Source organism: Miscanthus floridulus, chromosome 17, assembly GCF_019320115.1.
Source record: "Miscanthus floridulus cultivar M001 chromosome 17, ASM1932011v1, whole genome shotgun sequence".
Taxonomy (NCBI): domain Eukaryota; kingdom Viridiplantae; phylum Streptophyta; class Magnoliopsida; order Poales; family Poaceae; genus Miscanthus; species Miscanthus floridulus.
In genome coordinates this window covers 23155092-23179324 of record NC_089596.1, presented here as the reverse complement: position 1 = coordinate 23179324, position 24233 = coordinate 23155092, and the positions used below count along the sequence as shown (strand labels likewise).

Genomic DNA, 24233 nt, shown 5'->3' with positions numbered 1-24233 from the left:
GGAGAGTAGGGGAGAGTCGCGACCGTCGTTGCCGGAGCTCGTGGCCACTGGGCAGGCTTGCAGCCATCGAGACGTGACGCCGGAGCTCGAGACGCGGCCACCGGAGCTTGGGACGTGGCCGTCGGATCTCGAGAGGCGACCACTGGAGCACGTGACGCGGCCGCCGGAGCTCGGGATGCGGCCGCCAGGTTGCCGACGCGTGGGCGCGCGCCGTTGGAGCACAGGTCGTGGCCGCCCGGGGGGCACTAGGGCTCGGGGCGAGGCCGCGGGGCTGCCGGGGTTCACCACACGACCGCCTGGGAGGTCGTCGAGCCGAGTCGCGGGTCGGGTCGTCGGGGAGTAGGCGCTGGCGCGCGGCCGGGCGCGGCGGGCGGCGCGCGGCCTGGAGCGTGCGCGGTCGCCGGGGGCGCGGGGCCTGGCCGCCGCCGCCGAGGGTGCAGGGCGGTGCCGGGGCCGGGAGCGTGGGGCCAGGCCGCCGGGTCACAGGGCGGGGCCGGGGCCGGGGCCAGGAGGCGGCGGGGGTGAAGGGCCGGGCCGAGGCCTGGAGGTGCCGGGGGCGCGGGACCGGGCCATCGGGAGCGGTGCTGACTACGCGCAAGCCGCGTTGCGGTGCATAGGAACATCGAGGTCGTCATGGGAGGGGGGAAGAAGATAAGGAGGAACACAGAGAGAAAGAAAATTGAGGTGACGGTCAATCGTAGTGAACACTGTATCCACCGTCTAGGGGTAATATGGACAATTTCACTGGTCGGTCCCACCTGTAAAGGCTACCAAACGGCGAAAAATAAACAGAACAGGAGCGGCATGACTTATAAGACAAAGAAATTTAGAGCATTGACAACTGTGTGCGGTCAAACTTTTTTAACAAGTTATGTGTAATTACAACTTTTTTTAATGGCACGCGTGTAAAAGGCTCGAACTTCTTCATCCACACAAGAGATATTTCCCAGCGGCCAGCGCGTCTGTGAAGTGGCCGCGCGAGGAGCCAGCCATGGCCGCCGTCCCGGTCCCGCCACCGCCTCTCCTCGCCTCCCACGCGGCCGTCCGGGCCACGGCCTCCGCCGTATCCCACTCCCGCCGGGTCCGCCTTGCCGGCGACCACCCGCCGCAGGTCGCCGCCCTCCGGCGCGGCGACTGGGTCAAGCTCATCTGCGGCGCCAGCTTCGAGGTACCATGCGTCCATGCCCCTTCCACCTTGCTTCTTCACCCGTCACTAGATTGGGCTCCAGGGACTACCGGCTGTGCACAGTAGGATCAAATGGACAGGAAGAGCAGCGAGTGCTTCATCCCCATCTGATGGTGAAACGCTGAAGCCTGAAAGGCAGACGGGCTGGGGGTTACCCGTTTTCAGCTGGTGTTAGCTTAGAAGGAAAAGTGAATCAGGTTTAACCTGTAAACTACAATTCGCGGGTGCAGTTGGTGTTTGATGTGCTAGCACAATGAGAGTAGTTGTGGCCACGATGCATATGTGCAACGAGTGAAGATGAAGAATTACTGACTGACTGCACTAGAATCCTCACGTTGTTTACATTTTTTTATGTTCATGCAGGATGCTGCTGATGTCAGGAATCTCTCTCGTCTACACTCTTGCTGGAGGTGATTCAATTGGAAGCCATTCTTTTGGATTGGATATTTTTAGCATTTTTAGATTGGCATTGTATGAGTCCACGTTGCAGTCCACATGCTTTATATATATCTTCAGTCAGTCAAGAATTGAGATTTTAGTTACTTGTAGTTTGACCTTTTGTTTAACAACCCAAATTGCAGAAAAAAAAAACTTAAAACACTGACATTAATAGAACACAAGGACTTGGCGATTTTGAAAAGCAGGGCAAGATAGGACTACACTGCATATTACACGCCAAATGGAATACAAGCCAAACACATGTGTATTGCAACTTTTGTTATGAAGCTCCTATTCAATATCTCCTGAGGAATTGATTGGAGAAACTTCTCTTAATGCATGACAACTTCAAAGCTTCATGGAAGTAAAATTAATCAGCCTGATCGGAAGTGCTTGCTGCTGCAGCAAGGACTTCACGTCTACAGTAGTTGGAAAGAAGGAAGTAGGCAGCCAGCAGCTGCAGCTGCTGCAGAAATAGCACAACCGAGCAGAGTCAATGATTAGTTCATCCAACATTTGAGTTGTTAGATAAATAACAAAAGTTTGTGGTGGGTATATAATTCTGCTAAGTGAACAGTTATATTTTTCTATCTGCGTGCCTGCAGTGATTTTACCAATATAAAAGACAAAACTTGTTATACACTTATGAATTACGGACAGTTCTGTGCATGCAGTGGATTGCATTGATTGTGCCGCAGATGCATCTGTGGTGGGTGCAGTGAATGAGGGTATTGATGTAGCGGCATCAATTGTACCAGCAGTTCAAAGGCCATGGGTGATGATTAGTGTTAACGATGATTGCAGAGATCTTCATTTCCGTAAAGCTGGTAAGAACATGCTGCTTCGGAAATTATCTGTTATACTTTTTTGTTTAACTTAATGCATTATCATTAATGTCACTTCAAAAGTATTGTTTTATTTTGATTATGATATTGCTATTGGTTTCCTGCTTTCACTACAAGTATTTGCCAACCTGTTAACTTTGAACTTCATTGTGTCTGACAAACATTGTTTATTCTCTAGAGTTTGATCCTGAGGATTGCCCACCGGATTGCTCAAAGCCATGTGAGAAAGTTTGCCCGGCTGATGCAATATCACTAGAGCGTTCCATGGTTGGTGGAGAGCACACTCGATCTGATCCTTTACGTGGTAAATATGAGGGTATCAGTTGCTTTGGTTCTTTAGTTCTTTTATTCTGCTCCTATTATCTTCTTCATGAGCTTCAGTTTCCTTATGAGATGACCTCTGGGACAGCTTGAGTCGGTCCATCAATAATGTGAAGCTGGTTGCAGTAGGTTCCACAGTTGGTTTCAGGCTGTATCCACATATTTGTATTGCTGAAAATGTAACTGTGTCTTTTTATTGAAAAAAAAATCTTCCATTCCATCATTATTAATGTGAAAGTTTGCTCTTTTCCGGTTAGTCTTCCTGATATAGGTGAATCAACTGTTGATCTCATGAATGCAATGTAAACAATAATGGAGTCCCATTTTAAAGGGTATAATCTTTGGCAGGTTAGTTCTCAAGAGAATGATTACTCAATTGCTGTTTTCCAACATTGTCTGTATACTTCAGTGTTAGATGCATCCTTGTTCATGACCTTATTAACAATTTTTATATAAAAAAAATCATGTTAGCTTCAAACTAGATATTTGAGATTGTCTTGATTATGTAGTTTTTAATCTATTCAGTTTGCTGTTACATTTTCTGTAAATGCTAGCATCACTTTGCTAATCATCTTGATGTGGTGGGGTTTCAACTCTAGCCTACCCCAACTTGCTTGGGACTGAAAGGCTATGTTGTTGACTTTGCTAATCATCTTGATGTGGTGGGAACCTGGCATAAATATGATTTATGTACTACTTTTGAATTTTGATCTTGTAAACCTAATGCGTGTGTGTTTTTTGGCTGGGACTTTCTAAATTGCTTTTCTTTCGGAACAGTTAGATGGGCGACCTATGAGTGGCGACATTGGTCGAGGTGCAACAAGGGAGACAGTTTCTTTTGCCGCTCATGTGGATTCAATGTCAGAAAGACCTCCTGGTAAATGAAGCCAACAATTGAAATGTTTTGGGCCTTATGTGCCTGTGGCTCTCAGTCCTTGTGTTTTCTAAGTATTTGCTGTGCCTGTGGTTTTCATGGCTTCTATCAGTTGGCCGGTGGCACCAACTCATACACTATTGATTGCTTAAAGAAAGCTGGTCTTTTCCAATCTATTTCTGTTGCTGGTAATTTGTTTCTTACATTCCTTTTCTTGTTCAATTTGTAATTTTTAGAAAAACTTATACAACCTATCATTATGGGGAGAATGTCTTTCTGAAAGGCTGTTTTATCGAATTGAAATTCAGGGATCGCAGCCTCTGAAATGGCCAGTTCTCACCAAGCTTTAATCGGAGGGATTGCTTATGGTGGCTATGGTCGCAAGGTTTGAACTAGTGATATTAAATCTTCATCCCTTTCCTAGAGGAATGATCTTTGGGTCTTCATCAAATAATCTGGTAGCATGAACAGTTTTTTGCACCGAACAACTAGTAACTTCCCCATGATTTGTTGATGATGCAGCATGTCTACTTTTCCTATTATGGATTTTGTTTCTTTACTGTTATATTAATTCTGCTCCTGCTGAAAACACAGTGCTGACATGTGCTTGTACATCAGTACATGTATGTGGGTTTTTCTCATATTTTTTTCCCTGCATACATCGCAGATCGTTGGACGGGCTTTGCGCAAAATACCAGAACAGTTTGGTCCTGTGCTCATCGAGGAACACCCAGATCATCTACTGGAGGCACTACAAGAAGCCATGTCATTAGTAGGACCTGTGAAGGGTTATATATCCAGTCCTTCCAAGCCGTTCATAAAACAAGTGGACAGACAATAGGAAGTAGAAAAGGCGCAGCATATAGCCTCCAACCCAGTTTTGCATTGGGTCCTAGACAGCCATCCAGAAGGCGACGAAAACCGCAGGCAGCATATTTTAGCACCATCTGACTAGCTGTGGCAGGGAAGTAAGGTCAATGTGGTGATCATTGGATGAGGAATCTAAGGGGGTGTTTGTATCCTGGGATTAAAATTTAGGAGGCAGGGTGTCGCATGGGGTGTTCGGATGTTCGGATGCTAATAAAAAAGCAAATTACAGAATCCGTCAGTACTCCACGAGATGAATTTATTAAGCCGAATCAACCCGTCATTAGCACATGTTTACTGTAGCACCACATTTTCAAATCGTGGGCTAATTAGGCTTAAAAGATTCGTTTAGTAAATTAGTCGTAAACTGTGCAATTAGTTTCCTAATTAGTCTATATTTAATACTTTATGTATATGTCCAAACATTCGATGGGATAGCGACTAAAGTTTAGAAGAGGAACTAAACACCCCCTAATGCTAGCTGTTGGTCCATCGCTCGTTCATTCTAGATGGATAAGGGCTGTGGAATCTGTAGTGTCGTGGTGCTGCAAACATCTCACGTTTCCTTCTGTCGGGTCCTGTTCGGCTTATCTTATAATTTGTATTATTCAGCTTGTTTTTTAGTTGGAATCATGTTTTTCTCTCACAACAATTCAGCCAGAACAGTGTTTTTCAACCAATTCAGTTAAGTTTCAGCAAACCGGTAAAAAAAATGTGCTACATGTGAAGCAAGTTGCTTGGTGTCTGCCTTTCCAATTGGCCGACCAGCCTGATCATATCATTATGCAGACACGCACCGCGTTCGGCTGGTACACTCCCAGCTTGTTCCAGCTTGTTTAAGCTTATTCTCTCTCACAGAATACTATTCAATCATCCAAAACCATCCAAAATTCACTATTGAATGCACCTGCCGAACGCGCTGACGGTCATCTGCAGACTGCAGATGACCTTTGACAAATTTGAGCAGCAGCCGTCGTTTTCTGACGACGTGTTCTGTAGCGTAGCGTAATGCCTCTTGCCTTTATGTTTATATAGCCTAATCTAGTTACGAGAAAGAGGTCACAAAAAAAAATGATGACAAGTTGGTAACGAAAAACGTCTGCATTAGGTTTGGCACAAGAAGTGAGGCAAGGAAAGGAGCGAGAAACACACCAAGGGCTCGTTTAGTTTGTAAAAATTTTGGTAAAATGGTACTGTAGCACTTTCGTTGTTATTTAGTAATTAGTATATAATCATAGTCTAATTAGGTTTAAAAGATTCGTCTCGTGAATTTCGTCTAAACTGTGTAATTAGTTTTATTTTTTATTTATATTTAATGCTTCATGCATGCGTCTGAAGATTCGATATGACGGAGAATCTTGAAAATTTTTGTAAAATAAAGTGGAACTAAACGGTACCCAAACAGAAAACCGTAGAATCCAGACGTCAGGAAGCAAAGTTGCAGCCTGCTGGGATCATTGTCACTGCCACTGCCACATGCACATCCGTGGGCGGTGGCAAGTGTCCTTTGGCATCAATCAAAATATCAAATAGACCGGAGGCCACCTCCACGGCTCCACCACCGCCTTCCGCAGTCCAAACAGTTACGGTGACCCGCACGAGGTCAAGAACCTGTACGAGGAGAGGAAAGAACCTGTAGGAGGAGGAGAGGTTATTGAGGAGATGGCCGGCGCGGAGGGCGAGAGGTGGGTGGGGCTGGCGACGGACTTCTCGGAGGGGAGCCGGGCGGCGCTGCGGTGGGCGGCGGCCAACCTGCTGCGCGCCGGCGACCACCTGCTGCTGCTGCACGCCATCAAGGAGCCCGACTACGAGCAGAGCGAGGCCATCCTCTGGCAATCCACCGGCTCCCGTACGCACCCTTTCTCCAATCTCCACCACCTCCTCCTCCTCCTTCTCATACCCTTTGCTTGGTGCATGCAATTGCAATTCCTAGGTGTTGGTGCTAGTGCTACCTAGCCATTCCTCATCTTTCTCGCTACCAGTTTTCCACTCCCCCCCCCCCCCCCCCCCACACACACACACACAAACACAAGCGCATTATTGTTTACATTGCATTCATGAGATCAACAGTTGATTCACCTATATCAGGATTAACAATTTTTATATAAAAAAAATCATGTTAGCTTCAAACTAGATATTTGAGATTGTCTTGATTATGTAGTTTTTAATCTATTCAGTTTGCTGTTACATTTTCTGTAAATGCTAGCATCACTTTGCTAATCATCTTGATGTGGTGGGGTTTCAACTCTAGCCTACCCAACTTGCTTGGGACTGAAAGGCTATGTTGTTGACTTTGCTAATCATCTTGATGTGGTGGGAACCTGGCATAAATATGATTTATGTACTACTTTTGAATTTTGATCTTGTAAACCTAATGCGTGTGTGTTTTTTGGCTGGGACTTTCTAAATTGCTTTTCTTTCGGAACAGTTAGATGGGCGACCTATGAGTGGCGACATTGGTCGAGGTGCAACAAGGGAGACAGTTTCTTTTGCCGCTCATGTGGATTCAATGTCAGAAAGACCTCCTGGTAAATGAAGCCAACAATTGAAATGTTTTGGGCCTTATGTGCCTGTGGCTCTCAGTCCTTGTGTTTTCTAAGTATTTGCTGTGCCTGTGGTTTTCATGGCTTCTATCAGTTGGCCGGTGGCACCAACTCATACACTATTGATTGCTTAAAGAAAGCTGGTCTTTTCCAATCTATTTCTGTTGCTGGTAATTTGTTTCTTACATTCCTTTTCTTGTTCAATTTGTAATTTTTAGAAAAACTTATACAACCTATCATTATGGGGAGAATGTCTTTCTGAAAGGCTGTTTTATCGAATTGAAATTCAGGGATCGCAGCCTCTGAAATGGCCAGTTCTCACCAAGCTTTAATCGGAGGGATTGCTTATGGTGGCTATGGTCGCAAGGTTTGAACTAGTGATATTAAATCTTCATCCCTTTCCTAGAGGAATGATCTTTGGGTCTTCATCAAATAATCTGGTAGCATGAACAGTTTTTTGCACCGAACAACTAGTAACTTCCCCATGATTTGTTGATGATGCAGCATGTCTACTTTTCCTATTATGGATTTTGTTTCTTTACTGTTATATTAATTCTGCTCCTGCTGAAAACACAGTGCTGACATGTGCTTGTACATCAGTACATGTATGTGGTTTTTTCTCATAATTTTTTCCCTGCATACATCGCAGATCGTTGGACGGGCTTTGCGCAAAATACCAGAACAGTTTGGTCCTGTGCTCATCGAGGAACACCCAGATCATCTACTGGAGGCACTACAAGAAGCCATGTCATTAGTAGGACCTGTGAAGGGTTATATATCCAGTCCTTCCAAGCCGTTCATAAAACAAGTGGACAGACAATAGGAAGTAGAAAAGGCGCAGCATATAGCCTCCAACCCAGTTTTGCATTGGGTCCTAGACAGCCATCCAGAAGGCGACGAAAACCGCAGGCAGCATATTTTAGCACCATCTGACTAGCTGTGGCAGGGAAGTAAGGTCAATGTGGTGATCATTGGATGAGGAATCTAAGGGGGTGTTTGTATCCTGGGATTAAAATTTAGGAGGCAGGGTGTTGGGGTGTTCGGATGCTAATAAAAAAGCAAATTACAGAATTCGTCAGTACTCCACGAGATGAATTTATTAAGCCGAATCAATCCGTCATTAGGACATGTTTACTGTAGCACCACATTTTCAAATCGTGGGCTAATTAGGCTTAAAAGATTCGTTTAGTAAATTAGTCGTACACTGTGCAATTAGTTTCGTAATTAGTCTATATTTAATACTTTATGTATATGTCCAAACATTCGATGGGATAGCGACTAAAGTTTAGAAGGAGGAACTAAACACCCCCTAATGCTAGCTGTTGGTCCATCGCTCGTTCATTCTAGATGGATAAGGGCTGTGGAATCTGTAGTGTCGTGGTGCTGCAAACATCTCACGTTTCCTTCTGTCGGGTCCTGTTCGGCTTATCTTATAATCTGTATTATTCAGCTTGTTTTTTAGTCGGAACCATGTTTTTCTCTCACAACAATTCAGCCAGAACAGTGTTTTTCAGCCAATTCAGTTAAGTTTCAGCAAACCGGTAAAAAAAAATGTGCTACATGTGAAGCAAGTTGCTTGGTGTCTGCCTTTCCAATTGGCCGACCAGCCTGATCATATCATTATGCAGACACGGTCATCTGCAGACTGCAGATGACCTTTGACAAATTTGAGCAGCAGCCGTCGTTTTCAGACGACGTGTTCTGTAGCGTAGCGTAATGCCTCTTGCCTTTATGTTTATATAGCCTAATCTAGTTACGAGAAAGAGGTCACAAAAAAAAATGATGACAAGTTGGTAACGAAAAACGTCTGCATTAGGTTTGGCACAAGAAGAGATGAGGCAAGGAAAGGAGCGAGAAACACACCAAGGGCTCGTTTAGTTTGTAAAAATTTTGGTAAAATGGTACTGTAGCACTTTCGTTGTTATTTAGTAATTAGTATATAATCATAGTCTAATTAGGTTTAAAAGATTCGTCTCGTGAATTTCGTCTAAACTGTGTAATTAGTTTTATTTTTTATTTATATTTAATGCTTCATGCATGCGTCTGAAGATTCGATATGACGGAGAATCTTGAAAATTTTTGTAAAATAAAGTGGAACTAAACGGTACCCAAACAGAAAACCGTAGAATCCAGACGTCAGGAAGCAAAGTTGCAGCCTGCTGGGATCATTGTCACTGCCACTGCCACATGCACATCCGTGGGCGGTGGCAAGTGTCCTTTGGCATCAATCAAAATATCAAATACTCCCTCCGTCCCATTGAGTTTGTCGCTCGGAAATCAGAATTGTGAGGGGGGCACGCACATCCGTGGGCGGTGGCAAGTGTCCTTTGGCATCAATCAAAATATCAAATACTCCCTCCGTCCCATTGAGTTTGTCGCTCGGGAATCAGAATTGTGAGGGGGGCACGGTTTTCCAACGACAAACGGACGGAGGGAGTAGACCGGAGGCCACCTCCACGGCTCCACCACCGCCTTCCGCAGTCCAAACAGTTACAGTGACCCGCACGAGGTCAAGAACCTGTACGAGGAGAGGAAAGAACCTGTAGGAGGAGGAGAGGTTATTGAGGAGATGGCCGGCGCGGAGGGCGAGAGGTGGGTGGGGCTGGCGACGGACTTCTCGGAGGGGAGCCGGGCGGCGCTGCGGTGGGCGGCGGCCAACCTGCTGCGCGCCGGCGACCACCTGCTGCTGCTGCACGCCATCAAGGAGCCCGACTACGAGCAGAGCGAGGCCATCCTCTGGCAATCCACCGGCTCCCGTACGCACCCTTTCTCCAATCTCCACCACCTCCTCCTCCTCCTTCTCATACCCTTTGCTTGGTGCATGCAATTGCAATTCCTAGGTGTTGGTGCTAGTGCTACCTAGCCATTCCTCATCTTTCTCGCTACCAGTTTTCCACTCCCCCCCCCCCCCCCCCCCCCCCCCCCACACACACACACAAACACAAGCGCATTATTGTTTACATTGCATTCATGAGATCAACAGTTGATTCACCTATATCAGGATTAACAATTTTTATATAAAAAAAATCATGTTAGCTTCAAACTAGATATTTGAGATTGTCTTGATTATGTAGTTTTTAATCTATTCAGTTTGCTGTTACATTTTCTGTAAATGCTAGCATCACTTTGCTAATCATCTTAATGTGGTGGGGTTTCAACTCTAGCCTACCCCAACTTTGCTTGGGACTGAAAGGCTATGTTGTTGACTTTGCTAATCATCTTGATGTGGTGGGAACCTGGCATAAATATGATTTATGTACTACTTTTGAATTTTGATCTTGTAAACCTAATGCGTGTGTGTTTTTTGGCTGGGACTTTCTAAATTGCTTTTCTTTCGGAACAGTTAGATGGGCGACCTATGAGTGGCGACATTGGTCGAGGTGCAACAAGGGAGACAGTTTCTTTTGCCGCTCATGTGGATTCAATGTCAGAAAGACCTCCTGGTAAATGAAGCCAACAATTGAAATGTTTTGGGCCTTATGTGCCTGTGGCTCTCAGTCCTTGTGTTTTCTAAGTATTTGCTGTGCCTGTGGTTTTCATGGCTTCTATCAGTTGGCCGGTGGCACCAACTCATACACTATTGATTGCTTAAAGAAAGCTGGTCTTTTCCAATCTATTTCTGTTGCTGGTAATTTGTTTCTTACATTCCTTTTCTTGTTCAATTTGTAATTTTTAGAAAAACTTATACAACCTATCATTATGGGGAGAATGTCTTTCTGAAAGGCTGTTTTATCGAATTGAAATTCAGGGATCGCAGCCTCTGAAATGGCCAGTTCTCACCAAGCTTTAATCGGAGGGATTGCTTATGGTGGCTATGGTCGCAAGGTTTGAACTAGTGATATTAAATCTTCATCCCTTTCCTAGAGGAATGATCTTTGGGTCTTCATCAAATAATCTGGTAGCATGAACAGTTTTTTGCACCGAACAACTAGTAACTTCCCCATGATTTGTTGATGATGCAGCATGTCTACTTTTCCTATTATGGATTTTGTTTCTTTACTGTTATATTAATTCTGCTCCTGCTGAAAACACAGTGCTGACATGTGCTTGTACATCAGTACATGTATGTGGTTTTTTCTCATAATTTTTTCCCTGCATACATCGCAGATCGTTGGACGGGCTTTGCGCAAAATACCAGAACAGTTTGGTCCTGTGCTCATCGAGGAACACCCAGATCATCTACTGGAGGCACTACAAGAAGCCATGTCATTAGTAGGACCTGTGAAGGGTTATATATCCAGTCCTTCCAAGCCGTTCATAAAACAAGTGGACAGACAATAGGAAGTAGAAAAGGCGCAGCATATAGCCTCCAACCCAGTTTTGCATTGGGTCCTAGACAGCCATCCAGAAGGCGACGAAAACCGCAGGCAGCATATTTTAGCACCATCTGACTAGCTGTGGCAGGGAAGTAAGGTCAATGTGGTGATCATTGGATGAGGAATCTAAGGGGGTGTTTGTATCCTGGGATTAAAATTTAGGAGGTAGGGTGTCGTATGGGGTGTTATGGGGTGTTCGGATGCTAATAAAAAAGCAAATTACAGAATTCGTCAGTACTCCACGAGATGAATTTATTAAGCCGAATCAATCCGTCATTAGGACATGTTTACTGTAGCACCACATTTTCAAATCGTGGGCTAATTAGGCTTAAAAGATTCGTTTAGTAAATTAGTCGTACACTGTGCAATTAGTTTCGTAATTAGTCTATATTTAATACTTTATGTATATGTCCAAATATTCGATGGGATAGCGACTAAAGTTTAGAAGGAGGAACTAAACACCCCCTAATGCTAGCTGTTGGTCCATCGCTCGTTCATTCTAGATGGATAAGGGCTGTGGAATCTGTAGTGTCGAGGTGCTGCAAACATCTCACGTTTCCTTCTGTCGGGTCCCGTTCGGCTTATCTTATAATCTGTATTATTCAGCTTGTTTTTTTAATCGGAACAATGTTTTTCTCTCACAACAATTCAGCCAGAACAATGTTTTTCAGCCAATTCAGTCAAGTTTCAGCAAATTGGTAAAAAAAATGTGCTACATGTGAAGCAAGTTGCTTGGTGTCTGCCTTTCCAATTGGCCGACCTGCCTGATCATATCATTATGCAGACACGGTCATCTGCAGACTGCAGATGACCTTTGACAAATTTGAGCAGCAGCCGTCGTTTTCAGACGACGTGTTCTGTAGCGTAGCGTAATGCCTCTTGCCTTTATGTTTATATAGCCTAATCTAGTTACGAGAAAGAGGTCACAAAAAAAAATGATGACAAGTTGGTAACGAAAAACGTCTGCATTAGGTTTGGCACAAGAAGAGATGAGGCAAGGAAAGGAGCGAGAAACACACCAAGGGCTCGTTTAGTTTGTAAAAATTTTGGTGAAATGGTACTGTAGCATTTTTGTTGTTATTTAGCAATTAATATATAATCATAGTCTAATTAGGTTTAAAAGATTCGTCTCGTGAATTTTGTCTAAACTATGTAATTAGTTTTATTTTTTATTTATATTTAATGCTTCATGCATGCGTCTGAAGATTCGATGTAACAGAGAATCTTGAAAATTTTTGTAAAATAAAGTGAAACTAAACGGTACCCAAACAGAAAACCGTAGAATCCAGAGGTCAGGAAGCAAAGTTGCAGCCTGCAGGGATCATTGTCACTGCCACTGCCACATGCACATCCGTGGGCGGTGGCAAGTGTCCTTTGGCATCAATCAAAATATCAAATAGACCGGAGGCCACCTCCACGGCTCCACCACCGCCTTCCGCAGTCCAAACAGTTACAGTGACCCGCACGAGGTCAAGAACCTGTACGAGGAGAGGAAAGAACCTGTAGGAGGAGGAGAGGTTATTGAGGAGATGGCCGGCGCGGAGGGCGAGAGGTGGGTGGGGCTGGCGACGGACTTCTCGGAGGGGAGCCGGGCGGCGCTGCGGTGGGCGGCGGCCAACCTGCTGCGCGCCGGCGACCACCTGCTGCTGCTGCACGCCATCAAGGAGCCCGACTACGAGCAGAGCGAGGCCATCCTCTGGGAATCCACCGGCTCCCGTACGCACCCTTTCTCCAATCTCCACCACCTCCTCCTCCTCCTCCTCATACCCTTTGCTTGGTGCATGCAATTGCAATTCCTAGGTGTTGGTGCTAGTGCTAGTGCTACCTAGCCCCCCCCCCCCCCCCCCCCCCCACCCCCCACCCCCCACAAACACAAGCGCTAGCACGATTTCGCGGCCATTAGACTGTCTCCAACAGCTCACGAAAACCCAAAATCTATCATACACAGTGTTTTAGCTGAAGAAAACCGGCTCCAACAGAAGACGCAAACGTAGGATGCATTTTGGATACGAGGCCTACCGGGACGCTTATTTGCGTCGTCTTCCTCCAAGACGCAAAGTCTTCCGCGGCAGGAGCAGTGCGGGCAACTGCTGCTCGGCCTGGAGCCAATCAGCGCTGGGCGCTGCTGGTGTGCTCGGCCAGGAGCCAAATCAACTAGCACACGACGAATAGAGAGCTCGCACGCGAAGAACAAAAAAGGAGCGGCCAAGAAAATCGATGAAATCCGACTCAAATCTTCATGGATCGCTCCCAAACTTTGCACAGCGATTCGCAATGAAGATAAAAAGCTACTCCTAGGAGATCATTGCTCAATTTAAACTGTAACTCTGTAAATCGAAGAAATTCGAGCAAGAACGAGTTTTCCCCCCAAAATGAAGATCGGCTTGGATCTTGATGCACGAGTGGAATTGATTCAAACCACTTGGTAGGATTGTTCAACACTCGTCAAAGCATCAATCTGACTAAACAAATCTCACAGCAAAACTCAAATCGAGCACGAATCAAGAAGGGGAAAGAAACGGGAACGAAGAACACAGTGAAGAACAAAATCACACGAAAATAACAGAGTGACGAATCCCGGAGGACACGAGAGGATTCGGGTCTCCATTCCTACACCAAATCACAGCAGAGAGAGAGAGGGAGGAAGGAGGCGGAGGGGGAGGGGGAGGGGGCCACCAGCGTGCCACCCGTGAGGGCAGCGGACTCGTCGGAGATTGGGATGGGGGCGATTAAGTCGGGGCTCGCGTGGAGTATGCGTGGGCTGTTGGAAAAGGGGAGTTTTGGGTCACGCACCATTTGCTGTACGCTACCCAATCCACCGAATCAGTGGCGGAGCGTGCAGCCCAAGCAAGGGGGGCCATTTTGCAAGCATGTGCTGAATAAGAAGACACCTTGCAGCGGTCCGAGAGCTTTGTAGGCTGGCAAGAGCTCTGTTGCGGCATGCCAAGTGCAGAGCCATCTGCGGTGAGAGATGTACAGCCACGGAGACACTGCTACTCTGACGAAGAAAAGCAGAAGGGAGAAATGGAGACTCAATATGGATTGCGTTGTTTGCCATGCCTACGGATAGACTGATTGCTTACTAGCTGCCATGACTCTGCACTATTATTAAGTCATGGCCTTGTATTTGTATTTCTATTCCCTCTAAACAGTATATGAATTTTAGAAAATTTCCAGAACCAAGGGGGGGCCATGGCCCACTATGGCCCCCACGTAGCTCCGCCGTTGCACCGAATGCTTCTCGTGTATGGGTTCGGACTGTTGGAGACAGTCTTAAAGATCCGCAAAGCCTACGATTACTTGGGCCTTGTTTAGTTGGCGAATTTTTTTGGGAAATGGTATTATAGCACTTTCGTTGTTATTTGACAATTAGTGTCCAATCATAATCTAATTAGGCTTAAAAGATTCGTCTCGTGAATTTCGTCTAAACTGTGTAATTAGTTTTATTTTTTATTTATATTTAATGTTTCATGCATGCGTCAAAGATTCGATGTGACGGGGAATCTTAAAAAATTTTGCAAAATTTTGGGAACTAAACAGCACCTTACTGCAAAGATCGATGCCGTGCGTGACATGTACAAGGCGATTGATTGGAACGACTGATCTTGCCCATCAATCTGCGCGCGGTTGTTGTTGTGATTCTTGGCCTTCTTGCCTTACTTGCCTCTGCTTGCGGCTTGTTGAAGTTACTGTTTCTGCTGCAAAAAAGGCTGCAGAACTTGTTCCTGCCGATCATCACATCCGTAGTCCACAATAATTTTTAGAAAAGAAATAACCTTGTCCTACTGGTATCCCTCTCCTGTGTTTGGAGAAAGTAGGGAGCCCATCTAATCCAGATTTGGGATTCTCTCCTGTGTTTGGAGAAAGTAGGGAGCCCATCTAATCCAGATTTGGGATTCGGAGTGATAGTTGTTGATCTGATGTGTGTTGTTGAAGCTAGCATCCTCGGCATCGTATCTTTGCTATTCCAGTCTGGAATGATTTATTTCCTTTATTCGGTTTACCATGCTTTCCTAAAGCTGGATCACGACCTACCTTTTAACCCAAAGATTTGGGGTAGAGATAGAATGGCAGGTACAGGGGAAATTGGTGTGAGGTGTGCCTGCAACTAATCATGCATTAAATTAAATCTGTGTCAACTTCATCATCAGTTTACTCGATTTTCTAATGGTGGGCCGCCAGTGGATGCTATTGCTAGTTCAGTACCATTTCCTATGGAAGACTTGCTAACTACCATATGCTGCCTTTGTGAAGTCACATTGACCATAAGCCTTTGTTTTGTTCAGCTCAGAGGTCAAAGCTGTTTTCCATTTTCTTCAGAAAGAGGCCACTGCTTTCAACTGATTTTTAGCCTGCTAGTCGGTAAATTTGCTGCTAGTAAACATTGCAAACTACTCAGGGGCCGTTCACTTTCATCTTCTCTGAGTATTAACCTGGCTAGCCTGTGACATCAAAATTTCGTTAGAGATGGTGATGCTAGAGTAAGGAACAGGACCTGGTATTCTTACACCGACAGTATATATTTCGGATTTCGGATACATAAAGTGAAATTCAGATTTTCTTTTTATCTGTTCCATTCATCCTATTCTGCCGCTTTAAGATTGAGTGATCAATTCCAGTAATCCATATGGTTCAGCTTACTATCTGTGCTTTTGCTATTTCATAGCATCAATGTAGGGCAAAATATTTTCAATGTTGATGTTACTTTCAACCTAACATGATTTAACATCATCAATGTCGTTATGTGATGGCCTGAATGCTCAATAACCTCACCGCAATTTCTTTTTTGTTAAATATAATAGCGTTGATTCCCCTCTCGGAATTCTCTGACCCTATTATCGCGAAGAAATATGGAGCAAAACCCGACATAGAAACCTTGGACCTCCTGAACACTACAGCTACACAGAAGGAGGTGAGCACACCAAGTCTTTGATCGTGTTATCTGCCATTTCCTTCTCAATGTTGCTTTATTGAGGTTTTGAGTTTCTTCTGGCAAACAGATTATGGTGGTTGTGAAAGTCCTGTGGGGAGATCCGCGTGAGAAGCTCTGCCAAGTTATCCATGACACCCCGTTGAGCTGCTTGGTTATAGGAAGCAGGGGCCTTGGCAAGCTCAAGAGGTTGTACCAGGCTGCTCGCAAACTGTTCTTGTGACTTGTGGGCAATTGGCCCTACTGTCTTCGCTAATAGCAGTGCTGATCTTCTGATATCTTCCTGCAGGGTGCTCTTGGGAAGTGTCAGCGACTATGTCGTGAACAACGCAACCTGCCCTGTCACCGTCGTCAAGTCATCAAGCACCGAAGGTTGATCTCATCACCGAAATGCCTGAATGTGTAGTTATAATAAAGATGGTTGGCCTGATGAAGAACATGCACTAGTTTCTAGCTATCTGAAACATGTTGAACCAGGCAGTTCTATTGTAATAATAGACAAACTACCTTATGAAGGACATGGTTATGTAATAGGACTGTTTACCAGAGTAGATGTACTATGCTTTTGTTGCTGTATGAGTGATGTTTATATCTTTGAGGGTTTGAAGATGTGGATCCTATTATTCTTCTGCTGTGCTATGTGATGTCTATGCTGGTACTTAAAAAAATCCCCTTTCAATTTTGACTATGAAAATCGAAGGACTGTATATTTCAGACGAGATAGATGAACATGCTCAGAGGAAGAAGCTTTCCGGCAGTGAGCTAATATGATGACAGATGTTATGGGTACATGTAACTATGGGTGTATCAATATGCAATGCAAGTCAAGCAGCACTACAGATGCAAATTCAACTACTGACCAGATCAGGGAGCACCATGTAGCGTGAGCTTCCAAGCAAAGCATAGAAAGGGAACATCCCTGGACAACGCGTGTTCATCACAGCACACTGATACGTTCAAACCGGAGCCAAATGTCACCAGCATCAGCATCTAGAAGACTACCATGTCTCAGGCGCTACAAAGCAAACTACTGGTAGCAAAGTTTAATTCTACACATCAGATCCACCCATCCATCCACCATCTAACGAGCAATGTACATCGGAAACCCATTTTAACCTGTGGAAGCAGTTCACAGCGGCCCGAGGAAGTCACCAGCGATCGTAGCAAGGAGCTGGAACTGGCGGTCAGCCTCCATCCAGCGGAACCCCAGGACCTTGAAGCGCACAGCAGTGTCCTTCTCCAGCTTCGAGTGGTCGTTCATGAACATCGCATTCTCCCCACCTATGTACTTATAGTCGCTCATCGACTTCTCAGCCAGGAAGATGCTCTCCACAGGTCCGGATTTGAGGAACACGCCGTGCTTGAGGATCCTGTCAACGTGGCCAACCATGACCTCGCCCTTCATAGGCTTCTGCGTGATGCAGGTAAATGAAACTGGGAACAGAACATCTCCAGTTAGCTCACGCACTTTCCCTTCAGATATTGCCTTCAGCTGACTAACGGCAACGTAGTAGCCATGCTCTTTGGAGGCCCTCCTGTTTGTGACATCCTCCAGAAGACGCACGATGATAGCCTTGCGGAGCAGGAGGCCCTTGCGATCCAGCTGGCTAGGTGAGATCAACACATTCCATGACATCTCTGCCTCAAGAAAAACCATGGCTGAGTACCTGCCAAAAAGATAAAAGATATCTACCTTTTAGGGGCTTGATAAAAACTCACTGGAACAAAGGACATGCTTATTAGATCATTTCAGGTAAAATTGGGTTAAACCATTCTTTCGTAGAAGACATACAATTGTGAATGCAGTATTGTCAAGCAGTACATTAGAATAATGTGAAAACAAAAGTATGCTGAAAGGCAACGCTAACTAAAATTTGCTTGGGGATTATAGGAAATATGAAAATTTTCGTAGAAGACATAGTTATGTAGCATGAGTTCTGTTATGGATTATAGGAAATATCAAAAGGTTGGAGGATGCTTGCACAGCCGCACATGTACTGTTGGCTGGGGACTCATCCTCCATCATCATCACAAGAATTTAATGGCAGAGATAGGGAAAGGATAGCTTTTAGTCTGATACAGTTCTCTTTTCTAGGCTTATATAGAGGATCATCCTCCACCATCATCACAAGAATTTAATGGCAGAGATAGGGAAAGGATAGCTTTTAGTCTGATACAGTTCTCTTTTCTAGGCTTATATAGAGGACTTCTCTTCCTAAAAGCTTACAGAAACTACTGGAATCAAAACAATGCTGGAACCTAGGCTTATAGTCTGATACAATTCTCCTCTCTTGGCTTACATAGAGGACTCGACTTATTAACAGCTTACAGAAACTACTGGAATAAAAAAAACGGTGGAACCTAGCCATCATATAATCTAACAGCAATTATCTACTTACAATTGTTTCCTCACAGTCCACCCTATACTATGTCCCGGAGAAGTTCTCACGAAAATTACTTCAAAATAAAACAAGACATGTACAGTTAGTTTCTTTTGATTGGAAGGTTCATATTTTACACTTTCAGAATTTCAGACATGTAATGCTACAGAGTTGTTAGCACATAACAAAGTATGCCGTATGTCATGGCAGCAGGGAAGACTAGGGATAAGAGATGATTGCCCTGACACCTAAAGGCCCCCATCAACCAGCTCTGAGGAGTGAGGACACGCCCACTGCAGCAATACCTGGAGTACAAACAATCGGATTCTACTAGGGTAGTATAATTGAGCTATCCCAGTGCAATACACGAGAGGATGAGACGTTCCTATACAGCTACGGTAGCAACCTACAGAAGCAATGAAAGAACAAATTAATACGGAAAACAGAATGGGTCCGTTATCATTTCTAGTTTCCAATTGTAGTTGCACAAGCAGAATGAAGCTAGACCTGATTTCTCATGTAGGAGTACATTTTTTTTTTCCTTTTCACTACTCCCTGACGAACCCAAAGTAACAATTTCAGATAGACAAACGCAGACCCTCGTGCTAGTCTCAATTACTCACTGACCCTGCCTATATGACGCCAACCCAACAACGGATCATCCAGTGCGTAGAGCAGGGGCGGACTCAGAAAAGGGACATAGGTGTACATCAGATATTATTTTTGCGAAATGTTCGAAGTCAGTAGGCATCAAATCAAATAGCCAAATAGTTAGGGTTTGGCGCCGGGTTTCGCATAGCAGTAAGGGAAGAGAAGGGGGGTGGGAATACCTGGTGAGTGCCCGTCGCCGGCGAAGATGCCGACGAAGGCCTCGGCACCTGGCGCAGGACGGCGACGGCGGCGGAGGCGGGGGGAGTCCACCCGGTCGTCGGAGAGATAGAGTGAGCGAGTGAGACGCGGTGGGCTCGCTATCCGGGGGCGCCTATATGCCGACCCGGGTGGCACCCCGCGCCGCGCCGACCAGGTGTCCACGTTTACATGGGCTGCTTCTGTGCGCGGCCCGCGGCTTCCGTGGGCCTGCTTTCCTTGGGCCTGCTTCTCTGCGTGTACCGCGCTTCTGGCCCTGGCCCGCTTTTTCTCGGGCGCGCGCTTCCCGCAGCTCGTTTTCACGCAAACTCCTCCACGGTTTCCCACACGAAGCTCCTCCGCCAGCTTATTCCCAGTTGCCTTTATATTACCAAAAAAAATGAATAGAAAATATGAGAAAAAAACACCAACTGCTTTTCCAGAAAAAATGAATACAAAATATGAGAAAAAAAGAGTGAATGGCAAGGATCGGACATAAGACTTATGGTCTAAGCATGATATTCCTGTACCACTATAACACATAAATATTATGTTATAGGTGTTAAATATTCTTATTATTAAACCGTATAAAACCATTAAAGCCTGAGAAAAAAGTATTCCACCTCACAAGAATAGTATTTAGACCAAAACATGTGATCGGACATCTCGAAAAAAAAACTACGTAATAGGAAAAACAAGGGGAAAATGGATATATCAAAGAGAAAAATAAGCATGTAACAGAGAGAATAAAATGATGTACAAAAGAAAGAATAAAATAAAAAGAAAATAATAATCAATTGTAGATAAGTGGAAGTAAAAATAAAATGTAATACAAAAAACCACAAAAGGGAATATAACAAAAAAGATACAGAACGTCACATAGATACTAATAGAACAACCTAAAAATATCATAGAACACTCACGGGTACTGTAACACCCCAGGTGTTTGTCACCAGTTAAGCAATGGGTTTGAGCTCAAACATGACATGTCAAGTGGTAATCAAGGTGTCAAGATCAAATCTACATGATGGAGCTCCAACTTAAACTTGGGCCACGCACATTTGCTTACATATGGACCCTTGTTAAGATTATGCAAGAGTAATGTTAAACATGCTTATTCCATGTACATTACATCCCCATGCATCCATCTAGACCCGTGGAAAAGTTTCATGAAGTTTGGAATCAAAAAGTCACATGAAATGATAAGTCATATCTTTGCATGAATTACTTTATCAAGTAGATGGAAACCTATGACGTCAACCAAACCTTGCAACCTTGCTCCAACAACTCTAATTGAACTCTACAACAAAAGTTATGAAGGGTTCGTGTTGAGCAAAGATGGAGAAAATATCCGAAAATCATGGAAACCCTAGATTCTTTAGCAAAAAGGGCTTTGCGTTGACCGAGAAATAAAGTTAACTTCTGGACCTGATATGAGGTTTGACCAAAAATGAAAGTTGAATAAAAGTTTGATTATAACAAACTTTGTTAAAAGACCAAGTCATGATTCGGTTTCAAAATGGATCAAAACAAGGCTCAAAGTCTAATAGAAAAGCTGAAATCAGCCCGACAGTGTTTGCAGTCCGGAATTCACTGACATCGACATTGACATCCCGCGTTCTCCAAATTTTGCTAAGCAACTTGAGTTGGTCCAAAAATAAAAGTTGAAGGTTATATTATGGAGAAGAGCATACAAAAAGTTGCACTGAGTTTGACCGAGTTTTGACATCCGAAAGCGAATTCCCGTGACTGTTATCAATGCGCTGACACTATCACTTTGGAGCACAGTTAATCGCTAATCCATAGCCCTTATGGCAGTCCACCTTAAATAGAAATTGTAGAGCATTATGTGGGCTGCAACTTTGCTTTTGGGCCCATGTCCAAATTTGGCCTGCAAACGGCCCAAATCGGCTCCCCACCTTGCCTACTCTGCTGCCCGCCACGTGCTCGGTAAAACGCCCCAATGGGCGGCGCGTGTCCAGGGCGTGGCCGCCATGCACAGAGCGCTCCCGCCATGGCTGACGCGTGTCCAAGCGCCGCGCCACGTGCTGCCTCACGCCCTGCTCTTCCAAATTGAGCGCCCGAGCTGCCCATCACTCATTCGCTCGCCCTCCCATCGCCCTCTCGCTCCCTGCCTCTCGCTCGCCGTGGCCGCCATTGACGCCGAGCAAAGCTTGAGCTGCTGCTGCTATAGCGTGCTCCCTCTCCTCCTTTGCTGCAGTGCCTAGGCACGCCACGCTGCTCCTCCACCGCCGTCTCTTCTCCGGCCGAATTCGCCGCTGCCGTCGCCAAAGCTGCCACTGCCCTGCTTGCCGTCCGGGCGCTGCTCGGTTGCGGCGCCGCTGCTGGCTGCAGCCGGCCAAGGCCAGGGCCAGGCGTGGCCACGGCTGTCCGTGGCCAAGCCCCAGCACCGCCCCTCTGTGGCCACCGAAGCCCCTTCCCAGCCAGCCGAATCGGCCACTGGCCGGCCTTCGCCGACGACCTCCTCAGCTCTCTGTTCTGGAAGAAGGCGAGGGACTTCGCGCCAGAATTTGATGAAAGGGAGGGGGTGTAACTGCAAGGATATAGACTTGAGTGAATAGTGCCAAGAAGGATCGATTCGCTGATGTTTAATTTGTGTTTTCCGCAGGGACCCCGATGCAAGATTTCAATTTCCTTTTTTCTCTGGTTTTTACAGATTTGAATGCCCCACTTTGAAAATCCGTAGTAATTAGTAGAAAAATCCAAAAATAACAAATGTGGACTTTTTGGAATCCTTGTGAAATTCTCTATGTACTAGATCAATAATATTACATGTTTTAGTTTAAAGGTTTAGCTGTAAAAATAGATTTAGACAGTTAGGTTCTTAATGCTAGTCATGTCTTGTTCTTTTTATAACTGCATTTATTTTACTCAAATAAATGTGAAATTTTTATGGAGTGTTACTGATGTGATTAGTGATGTCTGGTAAAAATTTCAGTATTTTAGGCGTGATAGTTTAAGATCTATAAAAATAACAAATTACCTGTATTGCCTTACCCCTATTCTGAATAGGCCTGCAAGATTAAATTAATTGGCTTAGTTAGGTTATGAATCATGACTTTGTGATAATACATGAGTTGTAGTACTTTTATTAAGCTTTTCAAAAAGCTAAATATCATGATTTTTTGTTAAGTAGATCTTGAGTTATACTTGCTTAAATATCAGTGGCTGTTTCTACCCAAACTCTGATAGGGTTACCTTGTTGGTATTGTGGGGCCTTCTTAATAGTAGAATTAGCTTTAGGTGTTTACAACAAAGTTGTTTAGAATTTGATAAGCTTTCTAAAAAGTCTATAACCACATTTATTGGACATGTATAACTCCAGTTATAGCTGTTTAAAGTGGTATGTCAGTTTCTGTCTATATTTTGGACAGAGATGCAATTATTGAATTAATTGACCCTCCTAACTGTAGAATCATCTTAATATGAGAATAAGAAAGTTGTAGGTAACTTCCTAGGCTTTTCAAAAAGTCATGGTTCATGTTTGTTGGAGGTCTAGAACTCCAGTTGTGCTTCTCTGAAGTTCTTATCAGTTTTCTGTACCACTGCTGTTGGGTTGCAATTGCAGTTTTGCTTGTGCAATTATATTCGTGGTGTAAATGATATTTACTATGGTTGTAGTGAATACAAAAGTTGTAGAAAATTTCATGGTCTTGCTTGTGTTCAAATTGTGAGGTCATAGGCCAGATAGTGTAGGAGTTACATGACTTTTAAGTATTTGGTCAGGTTTTAATTGTATTCTGAGCAGATCTGAAAGATGCTAGTGTTTGATCTAGTTATCATTTGAATGAGCTTTTGGTGATAATAACAAAGTTGTAGAAAATTCCATAAGCTTTCTAGAATGTCTTCTTGTAAGTCATTTGGATTTGTGTAACTCCAGTTATAGCTAAATCTTGTAGCTGCTGTTTGCATGTCCAGAAATTGATAGATTCCAATTATAGTTGTTTGCTTGTATATTGCTAAGTGTGGCTCATACCTTTGATGATGGTTGAGTTAGAGTACCTGAGATCTTGGGAAACTTGTGTCATGCTTGGTGTTGTCGCCTTCTTTGCTATCGTGGGATGATAAATTGTGCGATATTTAAAGTAGGCAATGCGAAGTGCTTGTGCATATTAATGTAACCTTGTGCTTGTCTTACTTACTACATGCGATGCATTGTCTATTGCACTTCCATGTCTTCATACACTTGCATATTGCATCTCATCTAGGTACGCTAGATGCACCACGTGAAGGATGCGATGTTGGAGCCAAACCCGAAGACAGCGTTTGATGAATATATCCCGAAGATGGAAGGACTAAGCAAGTGCTAGGACCTGAGATGTCACCAGGACGGTGCAACCTAACTGAACTGACTTGTGTCGAATCCCAGGCAAGCCCCGGAGCATATTAAGCCTCCTAATTTCTAAAATGCAGTTAAAGTATTATTGTTACATATATATATTGTTGCATTAAGTTTAGGTGTTGGATGCAAACACTTGCTGCATTGGTTATCCAATCCTTGTCCAGATATTGATACCCTGAATCCTATGTAGCTCAGGTTCGTGTAGTGCTTAGCCCTGCTTAAACACGGTAGAAGTCAGGTGATTTCCTGTCACCTGCGAGATATAGGAAGATACATATGGCACGGTTGGCTATATTTGCTATCGTGGAAAAGAACCAGTCTTA

The 24233-nt window shown here is 44.5% G+C and overlaps 4 protein-coding genes and 1 pseudogene across 5 annotated transcripts; 4 read left to right on the top strand and 1 right to left on the bottom strand.

The window, feature by feature from the left end:
• The first annotated feature begins 952 nt into the window (after positions 1-952).
• On the top strand, positions 953-5127 carry LOC136517333 (uncharacterized; annotated as a pseudogene).
• A 998-nt stretch (positions 5128-6125) lies between these two features.
• LOC136518367 (uncharacterized) lies at positions 6126-8240 on the top strand. Its single transcript, XM_066512015.1, has 4 exons — positions 6126-6380; positions 6960-7059; positions 7169-7244; positions 7365-8240. The coding sequence occupies exons 1-3, from the start codon at positions 6194-6196 to the stop codon at positions 7206-7208; spliced, it is 327 nt and encodes a 108-aa protein (XP_066368112.1). The 5' UTR covers positions 6126-6193; the 3' UTR covers positions 7209-7244; positions 7365-8240.
• A 1281-nt stretch (positions 8241-9521) lies between these two features.
• LOC136515021 (uncharacterized) lies at positions 9522-11608 on the top strand. The gene is made up of 4 exons (XM_066508718.1): positions 9522-9830; positions 10418-10517; positions 10627-10702; positions 10823-11608. Exons 1-3 carry the CDS (start codon positions 9644-9646, stop codon positions 10664-10666), a joined length of 327 nt encoding a protein of 108 aa, XP_066364815.1. The 5' UTR covers positions 9522-9643; the 3' UTR covers positions 10667-10702; positions 10823-11608.
• Positions 11609-12820: 1212 nt separating this feature from the next.
• On the top strand, positions 12821-16949 carry LOC136515020 (universal stress protein PHOS32-like). Its single transcript, XM_066508717.1, has 4 exons — positions 12821-13106; positions 16193-16302; positions 16391-16509; positions 16610-16949. Exons 1-4 carry the CDS (start codon positions 12920-12922, stop codon positions 16695-16697), a joined length of 504 nt encoding a protein of 167 aa, XP_066364814.1. The 5' UTR covers positions 12821-12919; the 3' UTR covers positions 16698-16949.
• Positions 16950-17225: 276 nt separating this feature from the next.
• On the bottom strand, positions 17226-19683 carry LOC136515019 (DNA-directed RNA polymerase V subunit 7-like). Of its 2 annotated transcripts, XM_066508714.1 has the most exons (3): positions 19532-19683; positions 19007-19107; positions 17226-17987 (listed from the first exon to the last, which is right to left on the bottom strand). In XM_066508714.1, exon 3 carries the CDS (start codon positions 17975-17977, stop codon positions 17450-17452), a length of 528 nt encoding a protein of 175 aa, XP_066364811.1. In that variant the 5' UTR covers positions 17978-17987; positions 19007-19107; positions 19532-19683; the 3' UTR covers positions 17226-17449. The 2 variants fall into 2 exon arrangements, with proteins under 2 accessions (XP_066364811.1, XP_066364813.1); XM_066508716.1 differs by lacking the exon at positions 19007-19107 and having other exon boundaries at positions 19532-19674.
• Positions 19684-24233: the final 4550 nt, after the last annotated feature.